The 18,409-nt window shown below is 45.1% G+C and overlaps 1 protein-coding gene across 3 annotated transcripts; it reads left to right on the top strand.

Annotated features, from left to right (window-relative positions):
• The first annotated feature begins 1,943 nt into the window (after positions 1-1,943).
• On the top strand, positions 1,944-18,409 carry LOC126983734 (thymidine phosphorylase-like). Of its 3 annotated transcripts, none has more exons than XR_007736209.1 (11): positions 1,944-2,030; positions 7,687-8,370; positions 8,983-9,063; positions 9,785-9,970; positions 11,028-11,186; positions 12,808-13,089; positions 14,196-14,317; positions 15,509-15,611; positions 16,258-16,373; positions 17,335-17,603; positions 17,674-18,409. XR_007736209.1 is itself a non-coding variant. In XM_050836798.1 (11 exons), exons 2-10 carry the CDS (start codon positions 8,091-8,093, stop codon positions 17,494-17,496), a joined length of 1,491 nt encoding a protein of 496 aa, XP_050692755.1. In that variant the 5' UTR covers positions 1,944-2,030; positions 7,687-8,090; the 3' UTR covers positions 17,497-17,498; positions 17,604-18,409. The 3 variants fall into 3 exon arrangements, 2 of the variants coding, with proteins under 2 accessions (XP_050692755.1, XP_050692754.1); XM_050836798.1 differs by having other exon boundaries at positions 17,335-17,498; positions 17,604-18,409; XM_050836797.1 differs by having other exon boundaries at positions 17,335-18,409.

The following is an 18,409-nucleotide window of genomic DNA, read 5'->3' as shown; positions in this document are numbered from 1 at the left end:
TGGACTAAAGGGGTTTGGATCTCAGTGGTGGAGTGACGCAGACCAAATAAACAAGAATATTCAACACTAATGACTATGGACTAAAGGGGTTTGGATCTCAGTGGCGGAGTGACGCAGACCAAATAAACAAGAATATTCAACACTAATGACTATGGACTAAAGGGGTTTGGATCTCGCTAGCGCAATAACAAAGATTCAAACTCCAACTATATGGGCAATTGGCTCGGAATGGAAAGGGTAACTGCGTGGAGGCTTGCTCGAAGGGACCGTCCTGGGTGGAGACAGCGGGTGAGTGAAGCAACACGCCCCCTGGTATATTTTTTTTTACAAGGGAGACAGCTCAAGGGCACACAAAAAGGAAACAGTAATAAAAAAAGTCCGCTCTCACAGTTAGTTAGTTTGTTTGAGTGAGTCTTCCATGCTCGTTACTCATCTTTTTGGAGAATATGCTTTGCTTTACTTTATACTTGCAGTAAGTGTAATGTCATATTTTTGTAAGGAAAGGAAAATGTATGTAGGAGTCAAAAGTGTGGGCGGATAAGTGTTAAGTGTTAAGTGAGAGCCCGCAGTGACCGTTAGCTTTCTCACCGTCAGAACACTTTAGGGGCTATTACACTGGGCAAATTTTCCGTGGATCTTAAGTCAAACCACGATTTCCGCTGGCGTGGTTCTCATATTTCCCTGGTTTTCTGACGTGTCCACGATCTTCCAAAGCTACGGTAGATTTCACTGAAGGACGACGGTATTACTCATCATCATCATCATCAGCAATAACAAGAAACAATTGAGAACCACGTTAGCGGAAATCGTGGTTTGACTGAAGATCCACGGAAAATATGCCCAGAGTAATAGCTCCTTTATTTGGCCATACGTTTGACTCCATACATTTTCATTTCCTTACAAAAATCTGGCATTACATAAGTTGTGCAGCGACTCTGGTCCCTGTCACTGGAGGGGGTTCAGGAGGCGACGAAACCAAACCATTCCGCCCTGCATGGCCTGCTTGGCGCGACACTGATGGGAGGCTGCTATGGGTCTCGCCCAGAGTGAGGGGTGCTGGACTGCCCTGACCTGACTACCGGGGGCGCTGAGTTCGGGGAAGGTTAACATAAGAACATAGGGAGACTGCAAGAGACCGAATGTCCTACACAGGGCAGCTCCAGATTCCCCCCCATTGCCACCTGTCATCCTCGTCCATGTAGCTATCCAGTCTACTCTTAAAACAAGCTATCGTCCCTGCATTAACTATGTGATTGCTGAGTCTATTCCATTCCCCCACCACCCTACATATTACTAACCCAATGCCTGTCTATTTCCCTCCTAATTCTATAGTTTTCTAATTTAAATCCATTCCTGCGTGTTCTATCCTGCTGGCTAATTCGCAGTACTTTACTTATATCGCCTTTGTTGTAACCCTTGACCCATTTGAATACTTCTATCAGATCTCCCCGCACTCTTCGTCTTTCTAGTGAATGTAAGTTTAGATGTTACTGTCTATCTTGATATGGGAGGTTCCTCAGCCCCTGAATCATCTTGGTCATCCTCCTCTGAACTGATTCTACCAAGTTGATGTCCATTCTGTAGTGTGGGCACCAAAACTGGACAGCATAATCTAAGTGTGGCCTAACTAACGCTAAATAGAGTCTGAGGGTTATACGAAACGCAGCTCTGCAACAATTACATTAATCACAACAATTTGCCGCGGGGTGACACGGCACGGGCCATCGGTCACCTGGAAGGAAGGTTAAGGAAGGAAAGGGAGACCAGGAAGGAAGGGCGAAGACGGAAAAGGGTGTGTAAATAGGAAGGGAAGTAGTATTAGGTAAGAGTGGGGAGGGGAGGCTGAGGGAGGGAGAGATAGGGAGGCGGGGGTATAACGGAGGGAGGGAGGGGGGGCACGGGGGGCAGGGGCGCAGGTGGGTATATAACACGCTCAGGGTTGTCATTGCGAGGCAGTGGTGGCAGAGTCCGGTCTTGGAGAGTGACTTCCACGGCCCGGTGTCTGGCTCGTCCTCCTCCTCCTCTTCTTCGTACGTAGGCAAGTTAACTCATTCTAATTCTCCTTTTCCTCTTTCACTGGATTTTCTCTTTCTTGCTCTCCTCTTCGCGCGCAAGCATCTTACATCCCCTACTTTCTCTTCCTAGTTCCCCTCTTCCTCGTCGTTCTTCTCGTTCTCCCGTCAATGTTAATGGTAAGACGAATGATCAGACTACCACTAGGGCCATAAAACTACCACCTGCGATGCTCGAGACTCCCGCGAAGCCTTGTCAAATATATTAGCTTCGGCGGCATGGGTTCAGACCAGGGCGCCAGTCAGTCAGTCAGTCAGTCACCCTTGCCGTCGTGAATCAGTGAGCCGCAGTGGCCGAGGTAGGTATATAGATAGATAGATATATAGATATTGACCACAAATGTACATAAAACCAAAACATCATACATAAATCGGAAGTTATTTAAGAATGTTAATTTCGTTAATATGACAACATTTCCAGTTTGTAGTCCACATTCAGTACGTAAGTCAAATCTTTATATAATCACTAAAACATACAGAGATCTGGTGTCGTTACTGGCTTAAAAATAGTTAAAAAAATATCAAAACTTTATACACGGGAAGAGTAGTGACCGGGAGAGCAAGGACCCGTGGATGCTTTCTGCTCTCAACAACCATTCCCAAAGGCCACAATAGGGATGAGACGGGTTCCCATGAGAGTCCCTTCACGTTCACGGTTCAGAAGACTTGTCAAACTATCCCCAGGCTCATGAAGCTACCCATGGAAATACTAGCATAACCCCTATATACGAAAGCCTTACCAGATGTGGGTGTGTGTGCCGGGAAAATCTTGAAGGTGGGATGCTGGGTATATCAGAGGAAGGATGCTGGGGATGGTATGGACATGTATGGAGATGAAGAGATGACGAGTATATCAAGAGGTAAAGAGGAAGGACAAGGAGGAGATTCATGGATGCTGTGAGGAGGGGCATGGGGGAGCGGCAGAGGACAGGAGGAGATGGAAACGGGCGGTCCGCTATGGTACTCTCTAACGGGAACAAGCGAAACATCTGGGGCGGCGTTGAATCCTGAATGACTTGTCTGTAGTGAACGTTTTTAGACAAGTGTGCGTGTGTGTGTGTGTGTGTGTGGTGTGTGTGTGTGTGTGTGTGTAGTCAACCGTTACTGTGATAAAAAGTAGTCTCGTTGGTGGCGTGGACGAGATAAGTTTATATTATTAGACTGAAAGAGTAAATACGTGTCTGCCTTCTTGTGCTCACACCTAACGCCCGCATCTGCAAAGTAACGGTGGATTTTAATCAGAGGTAGTTTTCATTTCCTATATTTTTATTTTTACCTTTTTTTAATTTCCTTTACTTTCCCTTTGAATTTTTATATCCCTTACTTGCAATTCGACTTCTTTTTAATTTCCTTTACTTTCCCTTTGAATTTTTATATCCTTTACTTTTAATTCGACTTCTTTTTAATTTCCTTTACTTTCCCTTTGAATTTTTATATCCTTTACTTTCCCTTTGAATTTTTATATCCTTTACTTTTAATTCGACTTCTTTTTAATTTCCTTTACTTTCCCTTTGAATTTTTATATCCTTTACTTTTAATTCGACTTCTTTTTAATTTCCTTTACTTTCCCTTTGAATTTTTATATCCTTTACTTTTGATTCGACTTCTTTTTAATTTCCTTTACTTTCCCTTTGAATTTTTATATCTCTTACTTGCAATTCGACTTCTTTTTAATTTCCTTTACTTTCCCTTTAAATTTTTATATCCCTTACTTTTCCTTTGAATTTTTATATCCCTTACTTTTAATTCGACTTCTTTTTAATTTCCTTTACTTTCCCTTTAAATTTTTATATCCTTTACTTTCCTTTTGAATTTTTATATCCCTTACTTTTAATTCGACTTCTTTTTAATTTCCTTTACTTTCCCTTTAAATTTTTATATCCTTTACTTTCAATTCGACTTCTTTTCTTTCCTCGCCTTTTATTCAGTATGATTTATCTTTCATTTTTTCTCTCTTCTTTTTACTTTCAATTTTGGTTTTTTTTCCTTTACTTTCCCTTGAACTTTTTATATCCTTTATTTTCAAACTGACTTTTTTTTTCCTCGCCTTTTATTCATTGATAATACTAGAAGGCGAAGCGTGTGTGCGTGTGTGTGTGTGTGGGGGGGGGGGGGGGGGTGCTGGTGACGATCTTAGAGGAACGGTGTGTAATGCAATGGAAAAGTCAGGAACATACTTAAGCTGCGCGTGGTCTCGGTGCTCATCTCCGTCACAATGCCCCTTAAGACCTGTGGGGGCCAGTGTGACATCCTGGCTACCGCAGTTTACCTTCCCCAGGTGTCCCCAGGTAGACATTTATCCACCAGCCCGAAAAGAAGGATGAACAGCTGGGTGGGTCTGGATGCGAACTCGGACCCACTGACTCTTGGCTGGGCACGGTAACCATTGCACCACGGAGACGCAAACTGTGTGGCGCCGTATAAAAAAAGAAAAGAATAAACGAACAAAAAACTACGAACATCACAGAGTTATTAAGAGGTTGGCAATGCGTTTTGACTTCCCTAATAGAAGCGTTTAAGTCGTAGGAAGGGACACGAAATAGAGAAAGGCGACGAAGGAAAGAAAAAATAAAATAAAACAAGAAAAACTAACATAGGAAAAAAGATGAAATAGGGAAAGACGACGAAGGAAAGAAAACAAGAAAAAAAAAAGAAAGAAAAATTAACATAAGAAGAAAAATGAAATAGGGAAAGGCGACGAAGAAAAAACAACAACAACAACAAGAAAGAAAATTGCAGTAAAAGTTAATACGTCAGAGAGAGAGAGAGAGAGAGAGAGAGAGAGAGAGAGAGAGAGAGAGAGAGAGAGAGAGAGAGAGAGAGAGAGAGAGAGAGAGAGAGAGTTTGTAAGATTGGATGTGATTGCTATGTTGGGTACATTATCTGGGGGGTGGGGGAGCAAGGGGAAGGGAGGGAGGGGGGGTGTGTGTCTGTGTCTCAAGTAGCAAGGTCAGGGCCAGAAGTTAGTTAGTTTATTTATTTATTTTATTTTGAGTTTTTTACTTTTATTGTTTTTGTCGATATTGATTTTGAGGATTACTACTACTACTACTACTACTACTACTACTACTACCACTACCACTACTACTGCTACTACTGCTATTACTACTACTACTACTACTACTACGAGAGAGAGAGAGAGAGAGAGAGAGAGAGAGAGAGAGAGAGAGAGAGAGAGAGAGAGAGAGAGAGAGAGAGAGAGAGAGAGAGAGAGAGAGAGAGAGAGAGTTTACACAGTTCTTTCCACACTCTGTCACTCGATATCAATATTTCCATTTCGCAGCCACTGTTTAATCTCCTTCCTCCTCCTCAGTTTCTCAAGATGTCAGTATTTCCTTTCCTTTATCCGCCCTGTCAATTTGTGGTTCTTTATTTATTTTACATTTTTTTTTATTTTCTTTAATTTCCCTTTGATTTTTTTTTTATCCTTTATTTTCAAACCGACATCTTTTCTTTCCTCGCCTTTCATTCAGTGACTTCTTCTTCATTCTTTCACTCTTTCCTTTACTTTCAACTTTGGGTTTCCTCTTTTTCTCACATTTTTACAACTTCCTTTCTCTCTCTCAAGTGGAGTCGACGAGAGTGAAGTCTTCGGTGAGGTGCAGAGAGTCGATAACACGGGACTGACCTTGAGGTAGTCTGTCGGCAACGCAATCTTCTATTTTTTCCCTTCATTTAGTTCGCTTATCTCAAGTGGAGTCAACGAGGACGAATCATTTGAGGAGAAAGATACATTCTGTCTCTTGAGGAGGCGTCTGAACAACATCAACTTATTTCACGACGTCGACACTTATGCACAGTGAGGTGATGGCGCTGTTCTGGGCGGCTGCTGATGTCGATTGCCTCTAACCGGGAAGCAGCGACGGGCCAAATTTGTGGCTTTACCGTGTACCAGCGATGGGCCAAATTTGCGGCTTTACCGTGTACCAGCGATGGGCCAAATTTGCGGCTTTACCGTGTACCAGCGATGGGCCAAATTTGTGGCTTTACCGTGTACCAGCGATGGGCCAAATTTACGGCTTTACCGTGTACCAGCGACGGGCCAAATTTGCGGCTTTACCGTGTACCAGCGATGGGCCAAATTTCTGCCTTGATATAAACCCCCCAAAATAGATGATGCATAAACTGATCACACATGCGTTGATATATATTATGAAATGGTTTCCGTGAGTGATGATTCTTTCTCATTATTTTACTTAGAGGGGCCTTTAACCTAACCTAACCTAACCTAACCTAACCTAACCTTTAACCTAACCTAACCTAACCTAACCTAACCTAACCTAACCTAACCTAACCTAACCTAAGAAACATGACCCCCGCAGCTACTGGGTTAACATGCTTACTGTGCGAGGTGGGTACGAGGGGGAAAGGGTACAGCCTGGCCCGCTAACGGAGACTTACATAACCTGAGCCCCTCCCCTTTTTTTACAGTAAAGGAATCAGCTCAAGGGAAGAAAAGGGAAGACACTGAAAAAATCCCGCTAATCACTGCTCCTATATAAAACAGTAAAGAGGAGGGGTGGAAAGAGAGGTCAATTTCGGGAGGATTACATTGGATTACATAAGGGTTCATAGACGGGTTTCAGGGGTTTAAATCTCGTGCTATATATATAAAAAAAAGCGTCCATCATATATTTACTGTGCAATATTAACCTTTTTTTATTTTCCTCTTTCTCCTTTTATTCTTTATCTTTTGTTTTCTTTATTCTCATTCTTTCCTTCTTTATTCCTGCTATTCCTTTTCTTTATCCTTTCTTTCCTTTACTTTGTTTTCTCTGTGTTCTGTCCTCCGTTTCACTTTGGCTTATGACATCAGCTATTTCTAAAGGTCAAAGAGGGGGTCAGTCGGGGTCTAATGAGTGTTTCTTTAGGTTCACGGTACAGAGGAAGGGTCAAACTACCACCAGGGTCATACAACTACTCCTGGAAATGCCCACAACTCCTACGAAAGCCTTGTCAAATATGTGTTTCTTTAGGTTCATGGTACAGAGGAAGCGCCAAACTACCACCAGGGTCATACAACTACTCCTGGAAATGCCCACAACTCCTACGAAAGCCTTATCAAATATGTGTTTCTTTAGGTTCATGGTACAGAGGAAGCGTCAAACTATCACCAGGGTCATACAACTACTCCTGGAAATGCCCACAACTCCTACGAAAGCCTTGTCAAATATGTGTTTCTTTAGGTTCATGGTACAGAGGAAGGGTCAAACTACCACTAGGGTCATACAACTACTACTGGAAATGCCCACAACTCCTACGAAAGCATTGTTAAATATGTGTTTCTTTAGGTTCATGGTACAGAGGAAGGGTCAAACTACCACCAGGGTCATACAACTACTCCTGGAAATGCCCACAACTCCTACGAAAGCCTTGTCAAATATGTGTTCTTGGGCGGCGAAATGTCTTATAAAACGCCCGTAAATCTCGGACTATTTATTAAAAAAAGCGTTCATATATTTACCGTGGAATGTTAAGGGTTTTGGATCCAATGCCATTTCGGGGGATCACACAGCCAGATTTGGTTCTTCATTGATGTTATTTTGTATTGACTTAGATTTCAACCTTTGCTGCGTCTATTAATCATTGCTGTATCTTTTTCTTCCTTACACAGTGAAGGAACCTCTCGACTACTGACTGCTGTGAGGGAAGCGACGAAGACAGAAGAAGAAGAAGAAGAAGAAGAAGAAAAAGGAGAAAACTCACACCGGTACAAACAACAAGCAAAACATTAGAACCACCAACTGATTAAAAAACAAAACAACATCGACACAGCTAAGAGGAAGGTGACGAAGACAGAAGGAGAAGTTGAGGAAGAGGAAGAAAAAGAAGAGAAAGTAGTAGAAGACGAGGTGGAGGAAGAGAAAGCTGCAGAGAAAGGTCAACAACAACAACAAAAAAAACATTAGTACCAGAGAAAAACAAAACAAAACGGACATTAACCGATAAAACCAAAATACTGCAACCACCACCACCACTACCAACAACAACAATAACCAAAAACAAAAGAACTTAACAATGCCACCAAATAAGGACAAAGTTGGGGGCGTCAGTGTTTCCAACGGGACCGACATCACAACCAACAACAATAACACCGAGCCGGGTATCGAACAGGAGGTCACCCCGACACTGGACACTCCACCAGAAAAAGGAAAGCCTAAAGAAGCCGCAGGAACCAAGGAGATGATGGTCGGGGACTTGCTGGAGGTGAAATTAAGCGGCGGGAAGTGGACGGAAGAAGAAATTGAGTTCCTGGTTGAAAAGATCACAGATTACTCCCTCGATGACGTCCAACTGGGTGAGAGAGAGAGAGAGAGAGAGAGAGAGAGAGAGAGAGAGAGAGAGAGAGAGAGAGAGAGAGAGAGAGAGAGAGAGAGAGAGAGAGAGAGAGAGAGAGAGAGAGAGAGAGAGAGAGATGGTAACAAAGTACATCCTGGTTACACTCAATAGGACGCAGGTGTCGGGAAAGGCCTAACCCTCGCATTGTTAAACGTTCGGGGCTCTTGCTACGAACGTTTTTCAAGGTCAGAGGAGAGCTACGTCTACTTCTCTTTCTGCCCTATGTCCCTAACCTGTGTACCTCTCTCTCCATTTCTTCCCTATTATTTAACACATCTGTACCTTTTTCTATCTCTAACATCTTTGTATTCTGTTCCACCTGTATCTCTATTTCCTTAACACCGCCGTCTCATCTATCTCTAAGGCTGAACTCTTCGCTCAAACTTTCCGTAACAACTCCACTCTGGACGATTCTGGGCATATTCCTCTTACTCATTCCCACTCTGACTCTTAACTTTTTTTTCCCCAAGGGTGTGTACCTGTCGCCTGTAGCCTACCTCTCCCTTTCTTCCCCATATCCCTGCCGTGCGCACCTGTGTCCCCGAATTAACACCTGCCGCCCCTTCGTCAGGTACCATGCTGGCGGCCGTCAAAGTGCGGGGCATGGAGCGTGAGGAGGTGGTCGCTCTCACCAGGTGCATGCGGGACTCAGGTAAGCTACTAATTGCCTCGTTACCTGCCGTGAAGAACCTCATTACTCTTGCATCCTTTCAATCTGTATTTTTTCTTCTGTTCCCGTCGTATCTAATTTATTCCCTCCCTTACATGTTCCTTCTCTTGTTTCTCGCCCATATTCTTCCCTATCCCCCTTTTTCTATCTTTTCTTCCTTCTCTTCCTGTTTCCTGCTGTCTTGTTCTCTTTCTCTTTCCCTCATATGTTCCTCCTCCTATTTCTCGCCCATATTCCTCCCTGTCCCCCTTCTTCCATCTTCTCTTCCTGTTTCCTGCTGTCTTGTTCTCTTTCTTTTTCCCTCTCGTCTTCTTTTTCGTTATTTTTTCACTTGATTTCTCGTTTTCTTCTTCCCATTGTTACGTAGTTTCAGCCGTATATATATATCACTAATTATTTCCACCTTCTTCACATTGCGTATTTTCACTGTTCATCTTCACTACTTGTTCTGTGGCCTATACTTTCACTACTATTGCTAATTTCTCTGTCTCTGTCTCTCTTTCTCCGTCTTTCTCTGTCTGTCTCTTTATCTGTATCTTTCTGTGTCTCTTTGTCTCTCGCTTCCTCCTTTCCTTCCCTTTTTTCTGCCTATTCTTCACTTCTATACCGACATCACTTCTTCTTTGTCTCTGCTTTTCTGTATTTCTCTGTCTCCGTCTCTGCCTCTTTTTCTACCGTCCTGTTCACGCTCTCGTCTCCCCAGGCCAGGTGCTGTCGTGGCCTGGGGAGTGGCGTATGATGGACAAACACAGCACTGGGGGCGTGGGCGACAAGGTATCCCTGCCCCTGGCCCCCGCCCTCGCCGCCCTGGGCCTACACGTACCTATGATCAGCGGCAGGGGGCTGGGGCACACGGGGGGGACGCTGGACAAACTGGAGAGCATACCCGGTGAGTGTTACCTGGGGAGGGGGTGTTGAGTGGTGGTGTGGGGGTGGGGGTGCCAAGGGAGGGGGGTTTGTGGGGTGTAAGGTTGTGTTTGGGTGTGTTGGAATGGAGAGGTTTTGTGTGTGGGCGTGTGTGTGTGTGTGTGTGTGTGTGGTAGGGGGTGGTTGTATATCCTACGCATGGTGTAAAAAGAGAGAGAGAGAGAGAGAGAGAGAGAGAGAGAGAGAGAGAGAGAGAGAGAGAGAGAGAGAGAGAGAGAGAGAGAGAGAGAGAGAGAGAGAGAGAGAGAGAGAGAGAGAAATACTCTTAAGATATCTATTACCCAACCCGTCCATCCATCCATTTCTCTCATCTTCTTAACCCTTTTCTCCTCTCTCTCCTCTCTCGTTCACTTCATTTCCTCCTTCACAGCGTCTCAGGTGTCTGGGGGACTGCTGGGCAGGCTAGTTAAGTCATCATATTGTTTCCTCTCTTCATGCTTCGCGTCTTATAGCAATAACAATAGAGTGTGAACGTGTGTGTGTTTAAGTGTTGAGGGTGACCGAGTGGAGAGAGTGTGTGTTAGCATCCCAAGACGCTAACAAGCAATGAGTGGACAGAGAGAGAGTGTGTGTGTAAGTTTCCCAAGACGCTAATAAACAATGAGTGGAGAGAGAGTGTGTGTGTGTTAGCATCCCAAGACGCTAACGAGCAATGAGTGGAGAGAGAGTGTGTGTGTGTTAGCATCCCAAGACGCTAACGAGCAATAAGTGGAGAGAGAGTGTGTGTGTGTTAGCATCCCAAGACGCTAACGAGCAATAAGTGGAGAGAGAGAGTGTGTGTGTGTGTGTGTGTGTGTGTGTGTGTGTGTGTGTGTGCGTGTGTGTGTGTGTAAGCATCCCAAGTGTGAGTGTGAGAAGAGAGAGTGTTTTTCTTTTTTTTAATCAAGGGGGTACAGTAAAAACAAGTTGGTGATTGGAGAAATATACAGTTGGGGGAAAAGACAGAAGGAGGGTACAGCTGTATGGCGCATAAGGTCGTTAATTCCTCCTCCTCCCCCCCTTCCCCCCCTCCCCCATAGGCTACCGCGTGCCCCTCACCCAGCAGGAGATGGCGGCGGCGCTGCGGGAGGCGGGCTGCTGCATCGTGGGTCAGACGGCGGACATCACCCCCGCGGACCGACGGATGTACGCAGCCAGGGACGTGACTTCCACCGTCAACTCCCTCCCGCTCATCGTGTGTACGTATGGGGGGCACACACACACACACACACACACACACGGACGGATCCTACTACTACTACTACTACTACTACTATTACCACTACTACTACTACTACTACTACTACTACTACTACTACTACTACTACTACTACTACTACTACTATATTGTGTGTAGGTTTACGACTTTCTTCCTGTAAACAGTTTCCTCATATTTTCTGTTCTTCCCCCGTTGACTCCAAATCCCTTCTGCAAGAGTTAGCCAGCCTCCTGACTCTCTCACCCCTTTCGCTGGTAAACTCTGCATCAGCAAAAAGGAAAAATAAATAAAAAAAAAGCAGAGGAAAAACACGGAAAAAGTAAAAAGAGCTCAATGTATAGACTTGAGAAAAAGATCAAAGAAGGAAAAAGAGTGTAATGCGTTGATTTAAGAATTGGGCAAAGTTTTAAAGTTCATATTGTTTGGAAGGGAGGGGGCGACTGCTGGGGGGGGGGGGTAGAGGGGGCGGAGGAGGTGGAATTATCAGAACAGACCTTCAGCCTTCTCCTTTTTTCTCTTCTTCTTTACTTTTTTGTAACCTTTGAAATTAAGCGAAATTACATGTTGCTTACGGCAGCTCAGGTGTGTGTGCCGGGGTGGGGGGTGGGGGGGGATGAGGGGGGCGAGGGGGGGCGTATGGTTATAGGTCCACATACCTGTCTGTCAGTTTTGTCTTAGCCTTGCCAAGCTATTTGTTGTTGGTCTTGGTTTTCGTGTAGTAGTAGTAGTAGTAGTAGTAGTAGTAGTAGTAGTAGTAGTAGTAGTAATAGTAGTAGTAGTAGTCGTAGTAGTGGTAGTAGTAGTAGTAGTAGTAGTAGTAGTAGTAGTAATAGTAGTAGTAGTAGTAGTAGTAGTAGTAGTAGTAGTAGTAGTAGTAGTAGTAGTGGTAATAGTAATAGTAGTGATGGTTGTTATATTCTTTCTACCTTTTCTGTTTTTCTTCCACTTCCTTCTCTTTTTTCTTCCCTTTCTTCTTATTTAATTTTTCCTCCTCCTCCTCCTCCTCCTCCTCCTTCTCCTACTCGTCAGAAACAGCATTCCAGACCTTCCCCACACGCACCCAAACCTGCACCTAAGACGCAACGGTTTAGAATAGAAAGAAAAAAAGAAGCACACTCGTTTACTTCTCGTTTACCTTGTTCTTCTCGTTCCTGGAGGGCCCCGGTTCGAGTCCCGCCCACCGCCACAAACCGACAATTTTCAGTCATCACCGAGAGGCCTTAGACTGCCCCCATGCTGTCCTGAAGACCGCCTATTAACCCGGACTCTAGATTAACTCCACAGAGGATCAAAGATGAGCTCCGGGGGTCAGCATCAGCCAAGCAAACTATAAGGCGCCACTATAAAAAACTTGTCTGCGCCATAATGGAATTGGGCCGACCATCAGGCACCATCAAACAGGCTAAGGTACCCGTGCCATAGGCGGAACGTAAAAAGCTACTACTACTACTACTACTACTACTACTACTATTACTACTACTACTACTACTTCTACTACTACTACTGTTTTTCCTCCTGTTCTTCCTTCTTATCCCTCTTCTCCTCTTCCTCTTGCCATCCTTCCTTTACTCCTCACACCCTCTCCCCCTTCCCCCCAACAGCCTCCATCCTGTCCAAGAAGGCAGCGGCCGGCGTGGACACCCTCGTACTGGACATCAAGTTCGGCCGCTCGGCGTTCATGCAGACCCTGGACGAGGCGCGGGAGCTGGCGGAGGCGATGGTGGGGGTGTCTGCCGGCCTGGGGCTCACCACCGTCGCCCTGGCTACAGAGATGTCCAGCCCCATTGGGAGGAGTGTGGGGAACGCTCTGGAGGTGATTGAGGCGCTGGAGTGTTTGAGGGGCGCGGGGCCGGCCGACTTAAGGGAGCTGGTTGTGCATTTGGGTGAGTGTGGGGTGTGTGTGTGGGGGGTGAGGGGGAGTAAGGGAGGATATGAGGGAGGAGTGATGAGAGTGAGGGAGGTAATGGAGGGGGGAGTGATAGGAGTGAGGGAGGTAAGGGGGGTGGGAGTGATGGGGGGTGAGGGAGGTAATGGAGGGGGGAGTGATAGGAGTGAGGGAGGTAATGGAGGGGTGGGAGTGATGAGGGGTGAGAGGGAGGTAATGGGGGTGGGAGTGATGGTGGGGTGAGGGAGGTAATGGAGGAGGGAGTGAGGGAGGTAAGGGGTGGAAGTGATGGGGAGAGAGGGGGATGGTGAGGAGGGGGTGAGGGGGGGTGCTGGGCCATATATATTTGTTTCAGTTAATTTATTTCTTATTTCACACATATTTACTAACTTGCTGTTCATCTTTTCTTCCTCTTTTCCTCCTTTCCTTCTATTTCTCTCCTCCCTTTCCCTTTTCTTTCCTCTTCTTCCTTTCCTCCTTTTCCTCCTTCCCTTCTATTACTCTCCTCATTTTCCCTTTTCTTTCCTCTTCTTCCTTCCCTCCTTTTCCTCCTTCCCTTCTATTTCTCTCCTCACTTTCCCTTTTCTTTCCTCTTCTTCCTTTCCTCCTTTTCCTCCTTCCCTTCTATTTCTCTCCTCATTTTCCCTTTTCTTTCCTCTTCTTCCTTCCCTCCTTTTCCTCCTCCCCTTCTACTTCTATCCTCACTTTCCCTTTTCTTTCCTCTTATTCCTTTCCTCCTTTTCCTCCTTCCCTTCTATTACTCTCCTCATTTTCCCTTTTCTTTCCTCTTCTTCCTTCCCTCCTTTTCCTCCTTCCCTTCTACTTCTCTCCTCACTTTCCCTTTTCTTTCCTCTTCTTCCTTCCCTTCTTCTGCCATTCTTCCCGTTTGCTTCTTTCCTCTCATTCCCTCTCTCTCTACCTCCTTTTTTCTTCCTCCTCACCTAACCTTTCTCTCTTCTCTCCTCTCTTTATCTCACTCCTATCCTCTCTTTTCTCTCCTTCCCTCCCTCTCCTCTCCATCCTTCCTCCCTCTTCTGTCTCTCTCTCATCATCCTCCCTTCCCCATTCCCTCCTCCCCGCCTTCCCCCTCCCCCCACACGGCAGGAGGGGAGCTGGTGGTGGCGGCGGGCTTGGCGGTGGACGCGGAGGGGGGGCGCCGCGCCGTGGAGAGGGCGTTGGACGACGGTTCAGCGCTGGCGGCCTTCAGGAAGATGATTCAGATGCAGGTATGTTGTTGTTGTTGTGGTGGTGGTGGTGGTGGTGGTGGTGGTGGTGTTAGGAGGAGGAGGAGAAGAGGAGAAGGAGGAGTAGATTTAATAGTATTTTTTTCTTCCTTCTACACTATCTTCTACTTATCATTTACTTGCATGATCATTATATCTTTTTATCTATTATCTTTTTCTGTTCATTATCTAGCAACTCCTTCTCGGCCCCCCTGCACACGACTTTTTGTATTTTCGCTCACCACTGTGCTGTCCAAATCGCTTATGCAAGAGTTAACCAGTATCATTCTTTCATCCCTTTGGCTGATAAACCCTGGAACAGCCTTTCTTCGTCTGTATTTCCTGCTGCCTACGACTTAAACTCTCTCAAATGGGGAGTATCAAGGCACCTCTCCATCCTAAGTTAATCTCTCGTCTGGCCACTCAGCGGAAGAGATGAAAGAATGAAGGTGCTGGATAACTCTTGCATAAGGGATTTGGACAGTACAGGGATGAGTAGAGTAGAGTCGACTGCAGCAGGAAAATATCGACAAAAGACAGATAGAGAGGCAACATGGCGGCGGAATTTAAGAGTTAGTTTATTTATTCATCTATATATTTACACTATTTTACATATATTTATTTTATTTTATTTACTTTATTCCTTATTTCTTTATTCATATATTTATTCAGTGTGTTCCCCTTTGCTCCTCAGGGCGTGTAGGGGGCTTCATGGTGCAGTGGTTAGCACACTCGGCTCACAACCGAGAGAGCCCGGGTTCGATTCCCGGGCGGAGTGGAAAAATTTGGGCGGCTTTTCCGGTACCCTACGCCCCTGTCCACCCAGCAGTGAATGGGTACCAGGTATTAATCGGGGGATGTGTCCCGTCTCCTGGGATTTGTTCCCTTCTCCTATAATTCCTTCCCTTTCTGTCTCTCTCCGGCATGGTTGGTATCGTCAAATGCTCCCACCCCTCACACCTACTATTTCCAAAGTCCAAAAAGGAGGTTAGTCGAGTTCTAACGAGTGTTCTTTTAGGTTCACGGTACAGAAGAAGGCTCAGACTACCTCCAGGGTCATAAAAGTACCCCTGGAAATCCCCTAAACTCCCACGAAAGACTAGTAAATTACGTGTTCTTGGGCACAGAAATGTTTAAAAATATGGCCCATGACCTCAGATGTTGCGCCGACTAAACGAAACTTTATTTCCTCAGGGCGTGACTGCCGAGCTGGCCACGGCACTCTGCGGCCCCAACCCAGACTACTCCGTGCTGCCCCGCGCCGCGCACACCACGCCCCTGCACGCCCGCACGGCAGGTGAGGCGCGCACACACACACACACACACACACGTTAAACTGGTCTGATCCTGTGTGTGTCTCTGTGTGTGTGTGTGTGTGTGTGTGTGTGTGTGTGTGTGTGTTTATCGGTCAAGTGTTGAGTGGGTGGGTGGAGGTTATATCAAGTGTTGCATAATTACAGGTAAAACGAGGTATAGCTAGAGTAAAGGTGAGAGGGGAGGAAGAACAGGTGGGAAGGGAGGAGGAGGAGGAGGAGGAGGAGGGGGATGGGGTCTGGAGGAGAAGGGAAGATAAGGTCAGAGATGGGAAGGAAGGAGAAGGAAAGGAAGAAGAGATGAAAGATAAAGAGAGAGAGAGAGAGAGAGAGAGAGAGAGAGAGAGAGAGAGAGAGAGAGAGAGAGAGAGAGAGAGAGAGAGAGGAGGAGGGAGAGAGAGAGAGGGAGAAGAGGAGGGAAGAAGAAGGAGGAAGGAGGAAGAAGAGTGGAGGAGGAGGGGAGGAGGGGAGGTAGGTAAGTCTGATGACCTAATGAGAACAGGTGAGGTATAACGTAACACACACACACACACACACACACACACACACACACACACACACACACCAGAACACACCTATAATCACCACCTTTTTCTCACGGTAATTCCTCCCATCGCCCCTCCCCAACAGGTGTGGTGAGCAGTATCGATGGGATGGCCCTGGCGTACGTTAGCTTGAGTCTGGGCGCCGGCAGGAAGCGATCAAGTGACCCCATCAACCATGCCGTGGGGGTGATGCTGAAGAAGGTGAGTGCGTGGGGGGTAGGGGTGTGGGGGTGGGGGGGCGTGGGGGGGTGTGGGGGGTGGGGGGGCGCTTGTGTGTGTTTATAAATAGACCAGTCGATAGATAAACAGGTAAGGTGATTGCTCGATTAATTAGGAAGAGTAGAAATTTGTATATCAGGTTAATAACAGGATTCACGATTATTATTATTATTATTATTATTATTATTATTATTATTATTATTATTATTATTATTATTATTATTATTATTATTATTATTATTATTATTATTATTATTATTATTATTATTATTATTATTATTATTATTATCAGTAGTAGCAGTAGTAGTATCACAGTGGATGTTGTTGTTGTTGTTGTTGTTTTTGTTGATGTTGTTTGTACTATCTTATCACCCTACCCTCGTACTCTAATATTTTTCTCATAGATCTTAAACACGTAATCAAAGCTTCCCTCAACTCTATCTTATCTCCCTCTCTCTCTCTCTCTCTTCTCCACGGCCATAACTCCCTTTCGTTCCCGGTATCAGAGTACTTGTCCCGTTTTGATGCTCGGCTGTCTGTCATGTTTTTGCGCCTGTTTGTGTTTTGTGTTCGAGTTGACCTACATGACTGGCTGACTGTGTGACTGACTGTGTGACTGACTGACTGAATTAATATGAGTGACTAACTAGATTGACTAACTAATTGACTGACTGACTGTGTGATTGACTGACTGATTGACTGACTGACTGACTGACTGGCTGACTGACTGAATGGTTGGCTGACACACACACACACACACACACACACACACACACACACACACACACACACACACAACAATACCGTCCTACATATTCCTTCATACCAATACATTAACATATATACTTCGACACAAACAAACAAAAAAACATAATCAACAACGAAAATCTAATATAACAGCCCTCCCATAACTCCCTCCTCCTTCTCCCCCTCCCTATACCAGTGCGTGGGTGAGCGTGTGGGCGTGGGTGAGGCGTGGGCGGAGCTTCACCACGACAAGCCACTCAGCAAGGCTCTCGTCAGCCAGGCCCAGAACGCGTTGGTGCTGGACGAGAATGGCGAAGTCTTCCCTGCACCTTCCCGCATCGCCGCTCGTTTTTCTTAAGAGTCCCGTTTTCTGTAATCTCTTGGTGTTTATAGTATTTCCGTTTTCTGTAATCTCTTCGTTTTCTTAGTTTTCCCGTTTTCTGTAATTTCTCGGTTTTCTAAGAGGTCCCGTTTTCTGTAATCTCTTCGTTTTCTTAGTTTTCCCGTTCTCTGTAATTTCTCGGTTTTCTTAGAGGTCTCGTTTTCTATAATCTCTTGTTTTTTTAAGTTTTCCCGTTTTCTGTAATCTCGGTTTTCTTAGTATTGCCGTTTTCTGTTTGCTCTTCGTTTTGTTAGTGTTCCCGTTTTCTGTTATCTCTTCGTTTTCTTAGTATTCCCGTTTTCTGTTAGCTCTTGGTTTTCTTAGTGGTTCCGTTTTCTATAATCTCATGGTGTTTCTAGTATTCCCGTTTTCTGTAATCTTGTGTTTTTCAGTCTTTTTAACGGCATCATAAAGGAGTTTCTGTGTTTTATGTTATCTTTTTCATGTATATCATTGTTTGCATGTCATGAGGCTTTTTGATGTGTCTAAACGCTGTTATCTGATCATTAGAAGCTATATAAGAATTTTTTGTCCCTTTCTCTTCTCTTTCCCTTATTTTTCCCTTGTATTCTGATATTATATGATCTGGAGAGTTACTTTAGATCTATTTTCGCGTTAGATAATGAAGATTTGCTTTTATTTGTTCATTCTGGAAGTTTTTCTCGTAAATATTGCTGGTAGTCGTTGTTTATCCTGGGTGAATGTAGTGTGTTTGTTTCCCAGGTGGATCAAGACAATAATAGGCTTGCTTCCCCTTATAAGCAGGTAATATTGCGTCATTTACATAGTTATTATCAGAGCCATAGAATAGAAGAGCTTGGCCATATTCATCACAGGCGCCATGTTGCTGCCAAAAGAACCATTAATACACCATACCTTAATAAAGAGC

Source organism: Eriocheir sinensis, chromosome 54 (genome assembly GCF_024679095.1).
Source record: "Eriocheir sinensis breed Jianghai 21 chromosome 54, ASM2467909v1, whole genome shotgun sequence".
NCBI classification, from domain to species: Eukaryota; Metazoa; Arthropoda; class Malacostraca; order Decapoda; family Varunidae; genus Eriocheir; species Eriocheir sinensis.
The sequence above is the reverse complement of the archived record's forward strand: the minus strand, read 5'-3'. Positions and strand labels throughout refer to the sequence as shown.

Coding starts and splice junctions, on each gene's coding strand:
- LOC126983734 (XM_050836798.1), top strand. CDS start 8,091: ATGCCACCAAATAAGGACAAAGTTGGGGGCGTCAGTGTTTCCAACGGG. Junction 14,318..15,508: donor GGAAGATGATTCAGATGCAG/GTATGTTGTTGT, acceptor TTATTTCCTCAG/GGCGTGACTGCCGAGCTGGC. Junction 15,612..16,257: donor CCTGCACGCCCGCACGGCAG/GTGAGGCGCGCA, acceptor CCTCCCCAACAG/GTGTGGTGAGCAGTATCGAT.